General features: G+C 43.9%; 2 protein-coding genes across 12 annotated transcripts in view; one reads left to right on the forward strand and one right to left on the reverse strand.

Annotated features, from left to right (window-relative positions):
• Positions 1-3,618, reverse strand: part of UBAP2L (ubiquitin associated protein 2 like) — a 41,173-nt gene extending 37,555 nt beyond the window's left edge. For 4 of the 10 annotated variants that reach the window (XM_046681954.1, XM_046681955.1, XM_046681951.1 and 1 more), the window contains exon 1: positions 2,632-2,904. The gene's annotated coding sequence lies outside the window, so the exon portion shown is untranslated. Of the gene's footprint in view, positions 1-2,631; positions 2,906-2,991; positions 3,167-3,354 lie in introns of those variants that run through there. The other 6 variants (XM_046681950.1, XM_046681949.1, XM_046681948.1 and 3 more) reach the window with 6 other exon arrangements.
• On the forward strand, positions 3,435-16,083 carry LOC124250137 (protein C1orf43 homolog). Of its 2 annotated transcripts, XM_046681958.1 has the most exons (10): positions 3,438-3,686; positions 4,054-4,155; positions 8,232-8,349; positions 8,564-8,617; positions 9,249-9,415; positions 9,503-9,561; positions 11,581-11,674; positions 13,272-13,312; positions 14,913-15,042; positions 15,640-16,083. In XM_046681958.1, the coding sequence occupies exons 1-10, from the start codon at positions 3,621-3,623 to the stop codon at positions 15,739-15,741; spliced, it is 933 nt and encodes a 310-aa protein (XP_046537914.1). In that variant the 5' UTR covers positions 3,438-3,620; the 3' UTR covers positions 15,742-16,083. The 2 variants fall into 2 exon arrangements, with proteins under 2 accessions (XP_046537913.1, XP_046537914.1); XM_046681957.1 differs by having other exon boundaries at positions 3,435-3,686; positions 14,913-16,083.
• Positions 16,084-16,219: the final 136 nt, after the last annotated feature.

A 16,219-nucleotide genomic window follows, 5' to 3' on the forward strand; every position in this document is an offset into this window, starting at 1 on the left:
CTTTATTCATACTTCGTTTTATAATCCAATTTCAGTTGCTGCATTTAGTAAAAAGAGAAACATTCATCATATGATGGAGTGCTCAAAATAAGAGGTTACTTTGCAATGTTTTATTCCATTCCAAAGAGGACAAGTTTTTACTTTTCTACTCTATATTTAATTTTTTCATTAATAAATCTTTATACAGGGTAATTTTAGATTGTCCAGAAAACATTGCTGGATTTGAGGGAGAGGTAGGGTGGGCTCCTAAAGAAATATCTAAGGATTAACTATTGGCGAAGTGAATTTCACCTGTTTCTTGGATCACAAAGAAAGCTGACTTCCCTGTGGACAAATTCTTGACTAAGTTGGGTCAATACGTTGCACAGGTCTTTGTTTTTTGATGTAGTCATTAAGAATTAAGAGTTCTACATTCTCTATCAACAAGAAAGATTTTTCAGGAAACTTTAGGGCTAATTTTTAACCATTACCTCTTCCCTCTACACACATGTGCACACAAAGGCCTGTAAATATTTCTAGCAAGTATAGGATTATTTGCTACACAGCAGTCTATTTTCCCAGGACAGAATTATAGTCAAATTTCAACACTTAATTTACAAAAAACAAGTGTTGTTTAACCAAGTACCCCTGAATTCAGATCAAAGAGGGGGAAAAAAAAATAAAACTAGAGGAAAGCTATTATGCTTAAAAATTGGCCTAAGTCGAAGTTTCTTATATGGGAGTAGCCACTCCTGTAACTTAGAAATATTGACTGCTTTCTACTCCACATGTGATTTCAATTTGTGAGCATGAGTTATACTGCAGATAAAAACTGCAGGATTACCTAGATGGACAACTGCATATACTGTAGCAGTCAATGTAAATATATTAAAAAGTCATCTTCAAAGCCTCATAACTCAGGAAAAAAAAATCCTCCTGATCACACTTGCTATTAACTTCCATTTCTCCTTTACAAGTGCTTTGAAATGCGTGACTAAGAAAATTTTACCACCTAGGTAGTAACAACATTGAGTAGCAGGTAAAAGTAAGTGATCTAGGATGGATCACTGGAGGGCACAGAAATTAGTAGGCTTCTAGTAGCAAGCAGAGACACATACCCAGAGTTATCACCGTGGAGGCAAGGAATCTAAAGTACTCTTTCATAGAAAATAAAAATATTTAAGGGAAATAGGTGGCTAGTGGAGACCAAGGGAATAGCGTGGGAACAAATACAGGTTTTAACACAGGACTGCCCTTGACCATTTTTTGAAAATGAGCTACTTAACAAAATAGCCAGAGAAATTTTACGGAAAAAAATAAACAACAAGTATTTATTGAGTATCTACTATGTGTCCAGTACTTTAGGAAATACAAAAGCAGTATGACTTGGTTGCTGCCCTCAGGGAGCTTACAATCTAATTTGAGAAACAATTCAGAAACTCTGAAGCTGGACTGGGATGGGTAAGGCTTGCTCCCTCTAACAGAGCAACTAATTCCCTTAGACGCTTTGTGGAAATGACCCCTGCATCCTCTTCCCCATCAACTTGAACCTAATTTTTTAAAAAAGAGTACTTCCCAGTTAGGACACATTTAGCAAGGAGGAGCTTTAAAAATCAAAAACAAAACAGTACATTTTAAGGCCTTTCAGCATTAGTTTACATGCCAGCAATACTCCGTGTTCACAACGGAAATAATCACTGGGATGGTCTAATCTTTAAGGACAATGGTGTAGGATCTCAAAGCAGTTTTATCAACCCATACACAGCCAGAAGGTTTTACTTCTCCAGTAATCATGGTTGTCACTGACCCTCATCACCTCCCAGCAGGTCACATCACATATCCCCAAAGCAGGATATGGGCGGTGGAGAGGGAGGAGACAAAAAACGGATTTCTCCATCTAATAATCAGGGGCAGTCAAAGGCAAAAACGGTAACAATAACAACAAAAAGGGCCTGTTACTGTGGTGGTTTTCTTTCCACAACATCCTACATCAGGAGTGGCCACATTTCAAGAACGGTGAAAAAGGAGCAGTCTCCTGTTTGTGACATCAGTTTGCAAAGCAATTTAGGGACTGTCTACAAGGTGAAGGGTCTGAAGAAATTTGGAATTCCTGTCCCATTATGAGAAGAGTGAACAAATAGCCCAGTGCTCTAGTGACGTCCCTTAGGCGTAACACACTCCATGGGGGCCTCCATGTCCAGCTTCCCAAATAACATAATTGTTTGGGGTACCCAGAACTACAGTATGGACAACAGGAAGCTAAAGACGGCAGCAAAAAATATACTACAAGAGCTGGGGCGGTGAGAAAGAAGAAAGGGTAAGAAGAGGAGCTGACAAAGAGGCTGGAAACGGAGAGGGGACGCAAGCCCACGCGTGGAGGATGGGAGGCTCACCCCGCTCAGCGCCACATCGGGAGCTCACCGGGCCAATCGCCTCCTCACCTCCCACCCGGAACAAATTAATCCTCCGCACTCCAAACTGAGGGCCACATGGGGGAGTTTGGGGCAGCTCCACCCCATCGCCCTCCCCCCCGCCCCGCCACCCCCAAACCAGGCCGGATCCGGATCAGAGGAGGCCCGCAGAGGGCTGGAAAGGGAGGAGGCCCGCTCGTCTTCTCCACAGGCACCGGCCAGGGTAGAGATGGGGTCCTACCTCAGGCGGGGCCCAGGCCTCGCTCGCTCGCGCTCTTTCTCGCTCTCCCCCCGCTGAGGCTCTAGCCGCATGGCCCCCCCCTCCGGCTGCCCCAAGCCCCGCCCCGGCCACGCTCCCAAATCGAGGCCCCGGCTCTGGCGCGGCCCACTAGGCCGCGAACACAGCCATAAACAAAACCTCCGGCGGCAGACTCGGGGGGGTGGGGGGGCGCCAGGGCTCGCAAGACTGGGAGGGGGGTGTACAGTGGGGGAACACACGGTGCGGGGGGGCCTACCGCGGGAGGGGGAGACGGCGGGGGTAGGGGAGAAAGGAGGGAGGGTAAAAGGGGGATCGCGGATTTAAAGGGGCCGCGGACAATACCCGGCCCCGCCGCGCTGCCGCTGCCGCCGCCGCCGCCGCCAACGCCGCTGCGCTCCCAACTTTACCTCAGTCTCCTCCACACTGACACCCCGGGCCGCGCCGCCCCTGTCACGTGATATAAGGTTCCCTCCTCCCCACCCCCCTCCCTCCTTTTCCCTCTCGCGCTCGCGCTCGCGCCTTCCCTCCCCCCACTTGCCTCCCTGCGTCCCCCAACACGTGACGCGAAAAGGGACGTGCACGCAAGCGTGCGCGTGCCGCCCCGCCACGAGACACCTCACTCCGGCTCGGCGCGTCCGCCCCGCCTCCTCCACGGCGGCCCCGCCTCCGCCACGTGACGCATGGAGGGCCTCCGCTTCCTCTTACAGGCGTAGTTCCGCGTCTCCCCGCTCGCCGCTCCGGGTGCCATTGCCTGCCTGAGTCACGTGCTGGGGGGAAGCGGGAAGGCGTCGTTCTTCTCTCCCGGCCCCCCATCCGCCATGTTTTCAGGCCGGGTCAGCCTTGGTCTTTCCCCGTAAGGAAATGGCCGAGGAGCTTCAGGGAACCCAGGCGCCGTTGCCTCGGCGGAGCCCGGGCTGACAAAGCAGGGCAGCGGGGTAAACCCGAGAGGTTCTGCGCGGGGTGGGACGGCCATGGCGTCCGGCAGTAACTGGCTGTCCGGGGTGAATGTCGTGCTGGTGATGGCCTACGGGAGCCTGGTGAGGAGATCCCCCACCCTGCTGTCGCGTCTGACCCAGTAGAGACCCTCCTCTTGAGTTGTTCCCTGTCCTCATTCTCCACCCACTCACCTGCGCTTTTTCTGGGCTTTGACTCCTATCCCAGGAGTACCTGGGAGCGTAAGCCACCGAGTCGGACCGCCCCGCCCCTGGCCGAGAACCCTCCCTCCAAGACCCTTGGACCAGACCCCCCGCGCCTCTCCCCACCCCATCAGCCTTGCTTTGCCCCAAGTTATACCGCGAAGCATCCCTGAGAGTCGGAACCTGGGGATTTAAATGAAAGCATGCCTTTTTTTTTTCACTGTCTTTTTATTAAAGATTCTTTGTTTCTCTCGTATCTTTTGGACAGGTGTTTGTACTGCTATTTATTTTTGTGAAGAGGCAAATCATGCGCTTTGCAATGAAATCCCGAAGGGGACCTCATGTCCCTGTGGGACACAATGCCCCCAAGGTAGGTCTTTAAGGCACGAGATAGGCCTGGTTCTCCAGATCATTGAGGGCCCAGAATGAAAATTCCTTTGCCTTTAGAAATGACTTTAATTCCCATGTTTCCATGTCCAGTTACCCACGTTCTTACGTTAGCAGATTGAGCAAAAACGGTCAGCTTGGGTCCTGGCTTACCTGCTCACTGCTGTGGCACAGCATGTAGCATACCCAGGAACTTCAGTTTTTGCATCTGCAGAATGAAGGACTTGGATTAAAATTTCCAATTCTTTGTGGTAAGATGTTTCCCAGTTCAACTTGTAAACTACCCAGTGTTTTCTGTTGCTATTTAAATTTTGTTTAAGGATGGGGTTAGGGTGGTTAGAATTTGCCTGAAATCAATGAGAAGAGTTGCCTTTGCGGAAGTTTAGATTTATAAGAACCCCATAAATCATCTAGTTCTGTTATTCATGTTACAAATAGAAACCTAAGAAAAGGAAGCAGCTTACCTGAGATATATGCAAAGTGAATAACCGTTGGTCTCTGTCTATGCTCTCTCTATATGTAATTGCCTTCCTTTCCTTGGCTTTAAATATCTGCTGATGAAATTTTATCTCTGTCCCCACCCTCCTTCCTGAATTCAATACTTATATATCCAACTGCCTACCTAACATTTCCATTTTGATAGGTATCTCAAACTTAACATGTCTAAATCAGAACTCTTGACACCCCACTTCCACCCCCATCCTGCTTCTTCTGTCTTCCACTTCTGGGTAAGGGACCTGCTGCCCTTACTGACCTCCTTTTGTATAGCTTTCCTCTGATCACTGGTATCCAGCTACAGTGGTTGACTTCCCCACCTTTATATATACTGTTACTGTGGCCTAGAGTGATCTTTCTCTGGTCTTCACTTACCTGATTTGTTCTTTACATCTTAGATCAAAAATTATTTTCTCCAAAGAAAAATGCTTATTATCTGTTTTAAAGTAGGTCCTCTTCTTTGTTTTCTCCTAGTACTCTGATTTTTTCTAGATAGCGTTTTACCACAAATTTTCTTTTTTTTTTTTTTAAGATTTTTTTTTATTTTTTCCTTTTTCTCCCCAAAGCCCCTCTGGTACATAGTTGTATATTCTTCGTTGTGGGTCCTTCTAGTTGTGGCATGTGGGACGCTGCCTCAGCATGGTTTGATGAGCAGTGCCATGTCCGCGCCCAGGATTTGAACCAACGAAACACTGGGCTGCCTGCAGCGGAGCACGCGAACTTAACCACTCGGCCACGGGGCCAGCCCCCACAAATTTTCTTTTATGTTTAATTGTCTATTTGTTTAATGCCTCTCTTCCACTAGACTGTAAGCTTCAAGAATGCAGGCACTATGCCAGTTTTGCTCACCTGTGTAAAACCAGGACCTACACATAGTAGGTACTCAATAATTCATTGTTGAGTGAAAAGCAAGTGGCAGAGCTAGAGCTAGTAAACAATTCTCTGAACTCCTAGACCAATAATTCTTTCATTAACCAGTACTATTAACTCTCCCCTCCATGTTCTTTCCGTTCCCCTCTATGTTCTTTCCTCAAGGAAGATGTCATGGGCTGAAACTTCAATAGAGCTCCTTCCACATTCCCTGTTTTCTCCAAATGCCAGCTGCCTCCCATAGGAGGGATATAGGCTTGGCTTCCAGTACGTCATGAGCCAGTCAAAACTTGGACTATATAGGAACACCTCGGACAAGATGAGATCAAGATTCCTATTGCTTTAAAAAATTCTTTCATCTAAATTCTCATCCATTGCATTTGCAAGTATAAATCAAAAGCACTTTGGAAAGTATTTGAGCATTACCTAGTAAGATTGCACATGTACCTAATCCATAGCCCAGAATTCCACTCTTACCTTAGAGAAATTAATTTTCATTCATGTGTACCAGAAGACATGTACAAGAATAGTTGTAGCATTGTTCACAACTTTTTTTTGGGGGGGGTATTTTTTAGAGTGAGGAAGATTGGCCCTGAGTTAACATCTGTTGCCAGTCTTCATCTTTTTGCTTGAGGAAGATTGTCTCTGAGCTAATATCTGTGCCAATCTTCCTCTTATTTTTGTATGTGGACGCCAGCACAACATGGCTCAGTGAGCGGTGTGTAGGTCTGTGCCTGGGATCCAAACCCGTGAACCCTGAGCCGCTGAAGCAGAGCACATAAACTCAACCACTACACCACCAGGCCAGCCCCCATAATATTTTAGGAAGAAACTGTTAATCTAGATGTCCACTTGAGAATGGATATATAATGATGTATTTGTATTCTGGAATACTATAAGGAATGAAAACAAACTGAAGATAAATATATGAACACAAATGAATCTCCAAAATATTTTTGAATGAAAAAAGTCACAAACATGAATGAAACTTGAAAAGCTGAATGAAAAAAGCCAGAAAGCCATTCATTAAAGAATGTGTTCCATAAGATTTCATTCCATTTATATGAAATTCTAGGATAAGCAGAACTATATTGATAGAAAGCATATCAGTGTTGCCTGGGGCAGGAAGGGGAAGGTTGACTGCAAAGGGGTATGAAGAACATTTTAGGATGATGGAAATGTTTTGTATCTTGACTAGAATGGTGCTTGAGTGGGTATATTCATTTGTCAAAACTCATCAATCTGCACACTTAAAATGGATGCATTTTGGGGTCCAGCCCAGAGGCATAGTAGTCAAGTTTGCATGCTCTGCCTCTGTGGCCTGGGGTTTCTGGGTTCAGATCCCAGGAGCAGACCTACACACCACTCATCAAGCCATGCTGTCGTTGCATCCCACGTACAAAATAGAGGAGAGTGGCAACAGATGTTAGCTCAGGGACAATTTTCCTCACCAAAAAAAAAAAAAAAAATTTATGGCATGTAAATTCAACTTAAATAAAGTTTATGTAAAATTTTAAAAGACAGGTTGCAGAAGAATTCAGAAAGTATTTACCACTTATATAAAGTTCAAAACCAGGCAAAGCTAAACATCTTGTTTAGGGTGACATGATAAAACAGAGAAGAAAAATAAGACTTGACAAATTAAGATTGGGGGTTGCATTCGATCAGGAATGGGCAGACAAGACTTCAAAGGCCGTCCAATTCATAAACTGGATAGTGGATACAGGTTTTCATTTTAATGATTTTTATAGTTTCTTAAAATCTACATATGTGGGGGCCAGCCCGGTGGCGCAGTGGTTAAGTTCACACGTTCCGCTTCTCAGCGGCCCGGGCTTTGCTGGTTTGGATCCTGGTTGTGGACATGGCACCACTTGGCATGCCATGCTGTGGTAGGCGTCCCACATATAAAGTAGAGAAAGATGGGCACGGATGTTAGCTCAGGGCCAGGCTTCCTCAGCAAAAAGAGGAGGACTGGCAGTTGTTAGCTCAGGGCTAATCTTCCTCAACAAAAAAAAAAATACATATGTGTATTCTGTATATGGTATATTTCACAGTGGAAGTTTAAAAAGTTACAAGAAAAAAATCTACTTAATGGGGCTCTGGCAACCCTCTTAAGAGAGATGAATATGAAACTGTTAACAGTGGCTAACAGTAGGTAAATGAAAGGTGAGGCCTTTAGTACCTTTTTGTATTTTGTACCACAAATGTGAATTGCCTACTTAAAAAATTAAATATGCTTTAGAAGAAAGCCTGTAGAAGTTCTGTAGTCCACCAGGTAGGAAGTCCCCAAACTATTAGAAACCATGTACAGGCCTCTTTATAGATTTTTAGATTAGATTATGACTTCCAGTTGCTGTCCATTTTTACACAGCTTGGGAAGTTCTTTATAACACCTAACCAAGATTCTTGTAAACCAAGTTGAAAGTCAGAAATAATGTTGATGCTATAGAGCTTGAAGGAATTCTGGCAGGTTAAAAGATCTAGCTTAGCGATGGACAGTTTGGAGAGGTTCTTAGAGAACCCAATCCCATTCTTTCTTCACTTCTTGAGTCTTATCTGGCAAATTCATTAGCCAAATGAGCATTTTGTCTGCTTCTGTTGTCTTAGTTGTTCACTTGCTCTGCCCCATTTCCAGACTGATAGGAAGCTGAGTACAGGGTAAGTGATTGTGTATTCTTTTCTGTACGTGAACAGGACTTAAAAGAAGAGATTGATATCCGACTATCCAGGGTTCAGGATATCAAGTATGAACCTCAGCTCCTTGCAGATGATGATGCAAGACTGCTACAGCTGGAAACCCAGGGAAATCAGAGTATGTGGCATGCTCTTGGAGGATACCTCAGCGAGGAGTCCCACAAACTCAGAATGCCTTTGCTCTCAGGGTTGTCAACATAGCTGCTGACAAAATCAGCAGCTTTAGTTCCTTTGTTACTGGGTAAACATCAGAGGTGGGGAAGCAGTTATTAGCTTGTTGGAGTTTGGAGAATTTTAAGGGTTATGCCTGAGACCAGTCTCTCTCTCAACAGATTGCTACAACTATCTATACAGGATGAAAGCACTGGATGCCATCCGTGCCTCTGGTAAGGGCTACTTGATGGGTCATTCAGGATCCTGAAAGCTCACCTGGGGAAGAGAGGGAAGAACCCACTTTATATATGTTAGAATTTGTCTTTTCTGCATATCCCTGGCTAGTAGGAATTTCCTACAGTTTTGCAGGTACTGGGTACTATTTTGCCAAAGGAAATGATGTAGGTGAGTTATTTCTTCTCCAAAGAGTCTGGATTTGTTTTGTTCTTCTCTTTAGACTTTCAGTTTCATAAACTGGATGGTGGTAATTTGCTTGTTTTTCCACAAAAGACGGGTGGCATCTGCTTTTTCTCTAAGCTCAAGATAAATGCTTCTTGAATTCTTTTCATTCTATGACCATTGTCATATATGCTCGGTCTCTACCAAAACATAGTTTATATCTTAAAGCCAGGATGGGTAAATAGGAGGGAAAAAGGACAATGACACTATTGTGTATCATTGGTATAGCTTACAATTGTGTTGCTGCCACCAAGTGACCACTCAGACACGGCTCTGTACTTCTAGTCTTAATTCTATTAGAATTTACCCCCAGCTCACTCATTGGACCCATTTCTAAGTTTGGGAAATTAACTAGAAAGACTAATGAATGGGAGAAGGAGTATCACTGTCTTATTATCTCCTCAGAGATCCCATTTCATGCTGATGGCCGGCATCCCTGTTCTTTAATGGGCAAGAATTTCCGCTCCTACTTACTAGATCTTCGAAACAGTAGTACTCCTTTCAAGGGTGTGCGCAAGGCCCTCATTGATACCCTGCTGGATGGCTATGAGACAGCCCGCTATGGGACAGGGGTAAGCTGGATGGCCATTTTTTTCCTTCAGGGAACTAAAGGGATGCCCCAGACTGAGAGATCCTCACTCTTCCTTCTCTTTCTTCAGGTCTTTGGCCAGACTGAGTACCTGCGCTATCAGGAGGCCCTGAGTGAGCTGGCCACAGTGTGAGTTTGGAGGGGAGCATGTCAAAGGGGCTGGTTAGAGAATATAGCAGTGCTGGACTGTTCTCACAATGAAATGACCTTCATAAAGCATTATGAACAGAATCCATGATAACATAAGACTTGTCAGGTCCTAGACTATTAGAATTGCCTCTTGCTCACATTTGAAAGCAGATGCTGCTCTACAAGTTATTAAGATCAGCTTCTCCTACTTTTGTGCACCTCTTTTTTTTTTTGCTTATGTTTTTTAGTCCAGCTCAGTAAAATGTCAGAATTGGTGTAACCTATGACACCAATAAAGGAATAAAGTTTTTCAGCATACAGAGATTCCTTCTCTTCCAGGGTCCCAGTGTCTTCCTCTTGTGTCTTGGTCTGATAAAAGTAAGAACTAAATGCCACCCATTTTTATTACCACTTAAAGCATTAGTAACCCTGTCTGAAACAAAGGACATCACCATAGAATCAGCTGTTGAGTGTGTTATAGGAGAGGAATCAAGACTTTTGTCTGAGAATGTCTTAAATATGTACTAAAATAGCTTCATTATGTTGTTTACGTAAATGTTAAAATGAAAGAATGAAGAGGGAAAGCCAATCTAGAATAAAAAGTTAGTTACCAGATATGAAAGAAATACATCTATTTTCTGCTGTGTTGAATATGGCTTTTTCTCAAAAGATAACGGGTATGTCTGTTCTGTCTTATCTCTGTTCCTAAAAATAAACTACCTTGTTCATAACAACAAAAGATTCTAGTAAAAGCTACATAGAACAGTAATGAAAATGAACGTGTGGAGAGGATGGAAAAGGCCATTTGGTCTAGAAGTCAGGCAGGAGGCCTGTTCAAAATTCAGTTTCTTTGAAAGACAAATACTGTATGATTCCACTTATATGAGGTACCTAGAGTAGTCAAATTCATAGAGACAGAAGATAGAATGGTGGTTGCCAGGGACTGGAAGAAAGGGGGAATAAGGAGTTGTTTAACAGGTAGAGAGTTTGTTTTGCCAGATCAAAAGAATCATTTTGCCAGATCAAAACAATGTGAACATACTTAATGCAACTGGATTGTAAACATTTGAATATGGATAAGATGGGGGGCCAACCATGTGGCCGAGTGGTTAAGTTAGTGTGCTCCCACTTTGGCAGCCCAGGGTTTTGGCAGTTCAGATCCTGGGTGTGGGCCTAGCACCACTCATCAAGCCATGCTGAGGCAGTGTCCCACATAGCACAACTAGAAGGACCTGCGACTAGAATGTACAACTATGTACTGGGGGGCTTTGGGGAGAAGAAGAAAGAAAGAAAGAAAAAAAAAGATTGGCAACAGCTGTTATTTCAGGTGCCAATCTTTAAAAAAATTTAAAAAATAAATGGATAAGATGATAAATTTTATGTGTATTTTACCACAACTTTTTTAAAAAATTCAGTTTCTTTTGATTTCAAGTTTCTAAAAAGTTCAGTGGGTATGGTGAAAAGGATATAGGCTGTGAAATCTGACAAACTTAGGTTTGAATCCCAGCATTCTGTCACTTCCTAGCTTTGTGACCTCAGGCAAGTTACTTAATGTTACCCAGTTTCTTAACCTGCAAAACAGAGATGATGCTACCATATAAGGATATTGGGATGTTAATAAATTAGATGTTGGTAAAGCACCAAGTTTAATGTCCTAACATATGGTAAGTACTCAATAGTTATTTCTATTCTTATTTTTTGGTATTCAGTTTTCGAGGGACTCTCTTTGGACTGGGAGCATATTAGTGGCATACACACACTAGGTGAATCAGCAGAATTAACAGTTTTCTTTAAGCATAGTGAGATGAAGAAAAGGTTGAGCCAGAGCCAGGGACCGAGTGGGAAAACTGGTTTCTCTGCTATTTCTAAGTTACTAGATGGGATTTTAGCAACTAGTTTATAAGATAGGACAGAGACCATTGGTGGCTACAGCTGCATTTATGAGATGGATGAACCTTGAATTGTATTCTTCCATTAGTCCTCATTCTCTCCGTGACCTGCCCTCCCTGTATTCTTCAGGGTCAAAGCACGAAGTGGGAGCTCTCAGCGCCAACACCAGTCAGCAGCCAAAGACCTAACCCAGTCTCCTGAAGTCTCCCCAACAACCATCCAGGTGACATACCTCCCCTCCAGTCAGAAGAGTAAACGTGCCAAGCACTTCCTCGAATTGAAGAGCTTTAAGGACAACTATAACACACTGGAGAGTACTCTGTGATGGAGCTCAAGGACTCTCGCATTGATGGAGCCAGACAGACTGCAGTGCGCTTGCTGGGCAGCCCTCAGGTCATCTGGCTCAGCAGGCCTAGACTCAATCAGCTGAAGCTCCTGTTGTGCCCAGAGCTCTTAGAGCTCATGCCTAGAGGATCATTCTCCAACCCTTTCTTATGGCCAGTTTCAGAACATCAGTTAAGACTTTATTTTCCCTTGGTAGCACTTTTTTCTGGAGTTGAATTCAGATGTTTTTCTTAATATTTCTGTCAAAGCTTCCTTAAAAATCCTCACTTGGTTTTGATCATAGTTCATCTGCCCTTTTCCAGACTATAAATAATCCCAAGGGTGAGAAATGAGGTGACAGGGCTTGGTGTCTTCCGTATCTACCCCTTTGTACATGGTTGAATGGGAACCATTTGGGTTTGAGCATCTTAGAGTTGGTTGGTCGGAAAGGTAGAGAGGAACTGGTGGGGAGGTCAGGTAAGGCCGTGAGTGGTATGTGGAATAACTTACCTTGGTGCTCCACTTAAACCAGGCTGTGTTGAAACATTAACACGACTTCCCTGATGTGCAAGGATCTGCCCTTCCACTTTCATGCCATACTCTCATGAATAAATTGAAAAGGGAATATTTTGACATCTGACATAATCTCATTCTCCCTCATTTATTGGGGATGCTATGGGACAGTGTGAAGGGATGGTCAGACCAATGCACTGGTTTGACTTTATAAATTATTTAATAAAATGAACAATTAAAAAATAAAGCATATGATTCATTTCTTTACAGTTGCCTTTTAATAAAACAGGCATATGATAATGTTCTCTGGACCTAGAACCAAATGGACACTCCTTGGGACCCGAACAAAAGAAATTCTAAAATTAGGACTGTGCTCCTTGCTCACAGAATTGCCTGTGTCACTCATAGAAGGTTGGAGAACTAGGATTCCCTTAGGTCTCCCGGACAACAGGCCAGGTGACCAATCAACTCCTAGGCCTAGGGTCATTGTTGGAAGCGTAAATGTTGCTATGACTACTGAAACCTCGGTGACTGAACTAAACAGAAAGGAGAGCCTGCTCAGTCTCCTAAGACCACATCAAGCATGTCTGTACATATGTCTACGGAAAAAATGACAAAAGTAGAAGAGGTATGCAGAGTTGGGAGGAGGGGCTGGGTTGGAGGAGATTCCTTTGGTGAGGTTTCCAGGTCAATTTACCAGAAGTGGATGGTTTTCTGAGAGAGGATCTTGATGTAACAGAAGAATAGTAACAGAAGTGGGAGACTATTTCTGGCACATAGTGGGTATTCAAATATTTGTTCCATATCAACCCCTGCATGTTTTCTTTGATCCATTCTGAAAGGAGAAGGACTTCTCACGTCTCCTAGGAAATTGGCCACTCCCTCTCTAAAGAGGAAAGTCTATATGTCTCCCACTAGAATAGGGTACTGAGGGTGAGGTACTGGAGATCAAGGCAGATCAACAGAACTTCCTTTTCTTGCAGAGTTTTCAAAGGGCCCTGGGACTTAAGAAGATGGTTGACAGGTAATCTCTGCTTCTATTCCTTCCCTTATCCTTCAGCTTGACCTTTTCACACTCCTCTCCTCCCTGAGCCACCTCTGGTATCTGTTCCATCTTGTTAGGGGCCCACCAAGAAGGAAAACGGGGCCAGCCTGGTTACGTACTAGTTAAGTTCACATGCTCCACTTTGGCCACCCTAGGGTTTACTGGTTTGGATCCTGGGCACAGACCTACACACCACTCATCAAGCCATGCCATGGTGGCATCCCACATAGAAGAACTAGAAGGACTTAGAACTAGGATATACAACTATACGCCAGGGCTTTGGGGACAAAAAAAAGATTGGCAACAGATGTTAACTCAGGCCCAATCTTCCTCACCAAACAAAAAAAAGGGGGGGAAACAGGTATGGAGGGGGAAGAAGCAGCCCTGGTTCTCACAAGCAGAGATGAGCCTCCTCATGCCACTAGGTTAGGCTGTATAGACAATGATTTTTATTGCCCCTAGCTTCCCATTCTCTGAAGGAAAACGAGCAAGGTTTCATCATTTTTATTTTTTAAGGTTAATTCAGGTGTTTGTTGCTTGGCATTGTACTAATGTAGTGTGTATGCAGTAAGTATTTGTTGAATGAGTGAATGAGAAGAGTCAAAAGACTGTATCTCCCTCACTTACGGAGCTTTTTAAAAAACACATGTTCAGGTTAACCCAGAAGATTCTGACTAAAATGGTCTTGGAGTGGATAGGATCAGCCTGTTTTTTAAGGTTTTGCAGGTTACCCAGAGCTAGCAAGGATCCGAGGTAAGAAGAATGTATACTATTTTAGTGGGAGTCAAGGTTGATGCAGCACTTTTTACAAAGGCAGTCTGATGAAATCTATCAAAATTTAAAATTCCTATATCCTTTGGACTGGCAACTCTGCTTCTAAAAATTTACCTTACATATATATACCTACAAAAGCATCAAAACGTACATACACAAGAACGTTGATGACAGCATTGTTTATAGAAGTAAAAAAGCTAGAAATGACCTAGCTGGTTAAACGATGATACAAAAATACTAGGCAGTGTTTAAACAGAAGGAAGCAAATCTCTAGGTCTGATATGAAAAGTCCAAATTGTTAAGTAATACTGCTTATGTAAATGTATGATTTCATGTTTGGCTTTTTTCCAAGGAAATTAGCCCTGAGCTAACATCCGCCACCATCCTCCTCTTGTTTTCCTGAGGAAGACTGGCCCTGAGCTAACATCCATGCTCATCTTCCTCTACTTTATATGTGGGACACCTGCCACAACATGGCTTGATGAGCAGTGCTAGGTCTGTGCGCAGGATCTGAACTGGTGAACCCCGGGCTGCCGGAGTGGAGCGTGCAAACTTAACTACTGTACCACCGGGCCGGCCCCTACAAAAATTAATATCCGTGACACATGGTTATTATGATAATTAAATGGCATAATGTACTTAACATATTCTAGGTTCTAAGTCAGTTCTAGTTGCACCTTCAAGGAGTTTGCAGTCTTCTGACACTGGCACAGGGGTTCCATTGAAGAAGCAGCCTCACTGATGATGTTTTTGTTTCCACTCCTAACTCTAACCCATTCAACTCCTACCTCTGTACCTGGGGCAGGTGGCGAAATTCACACACTCATTGTCTGTGGCAGATGACACTGAGCCAGAGAAGAAACCCGTATGCCACCCTAAGGCTGCAGGACACCATGGTACAGGAGTTGGCACTGGCCAATAAGCAACTACTGATGGTGAGTTCTAGCAAGGGTGACCTGAAGTCTCATCCACTACTGCCCTGTGCCTTTGCCTACAGGGGTTCCCAAGCTCTCAGTCTCTGCCTTTACTCACCTATCTTATTTGACTCTGAGGTTTTTACCATTACACCTAAGCAATAACTCTTTAACTCCAAATGACAACGTTCTTTTTCATTAAGTGATTCTTTGCATCCAGCTGCAGATGGCACATTCTAAAGTCCCAAAGTACAGTCTAGTTCTTGTTCTTCTCATCTTGGTGAGACTCAAAACTGCTTCTCAGAACCTCTGTCTTCCTGGAGTCCCCAATTGCTGTCATGTCACTATCTTTGTATTCCAAGTGCCTAGCAGAGTTTCTGGTTCATGGTATGTTCTCAGCAACTATTTGCTGAAAATGGGGCTTCACCCATGGAGAAAAAATTGAGTAGGCTTCCCCACCAAGAGTTTAGCCTCTATGCTACTGCCTAGCTTTATGTCACAGCTGCTAAGTCCAGATCCAAGAGAACATGAATGATGGGAAAGCAACCCGGGAGAGAGAATGAGAAAGAAGGGTAAACAGAGGGCAAACATCACACTCTGTTCTGCCCTCTCCACCAGGTCCGTCAAGCTGCCCTGCACCAGCTGTTTGAAAAGGAGCATCAGCAGTACCAGCAAGAACTAAATCAGATGGGCAAAGCTTTTTACGTGGAGAGACTCTGATGGCATCCAAAACATTGTCCTTCCATTCTCACCATGCCTGCTAACCTAGCCTTCTTGAGCCCCTGCCACCTTGAACAGCCTTCCCAAAACACACCTGGATCTAGTTATCTGCCCAGGACTTAACACAGTGCTCCCACTCTCACCTTTTGCTCTCATGTCAACCCCCGGTGCTATTTGGGAAACAATCTCTGAGACAATGGTAACAAGAGTGACGCCTTGTGGTCAGAATGAGGTATGCAGTGTTGATGTAAGTAGGGGTATGGGTGGTTGAGAGATGAACAATGTGAGGGTAGAGAATCTTGATTTGGTTTAACAAATAAAGCTAGCTCTTAAAGGTTCAAACTTAGACCGCCTGACTCATTCTTTCAGCCCTAAATCTTGATTTGTTTCAAAAGTGCTTATTTGCAGCTGCCATAATCTTAATATAGCTTCCTGGATTTTGCTCACCACCTCTCAGATCTCACTTCCACTGATCTTT

This window comes from Equus quagga, chromosome 13 (assembly GCF_021613505.1).
Source record: "Equus quagga isolate Etosha38 chromosome 13, UCLA_HA_Equagga_1.0, whole genome shotgun sequence".
NCBI classification, from domain to species: domain Eukaryota; kingdom Metazoa; phylum Chordata; class Mammalia; order Perissodactyla; family Equidae; genus Equus; species Equus quagga.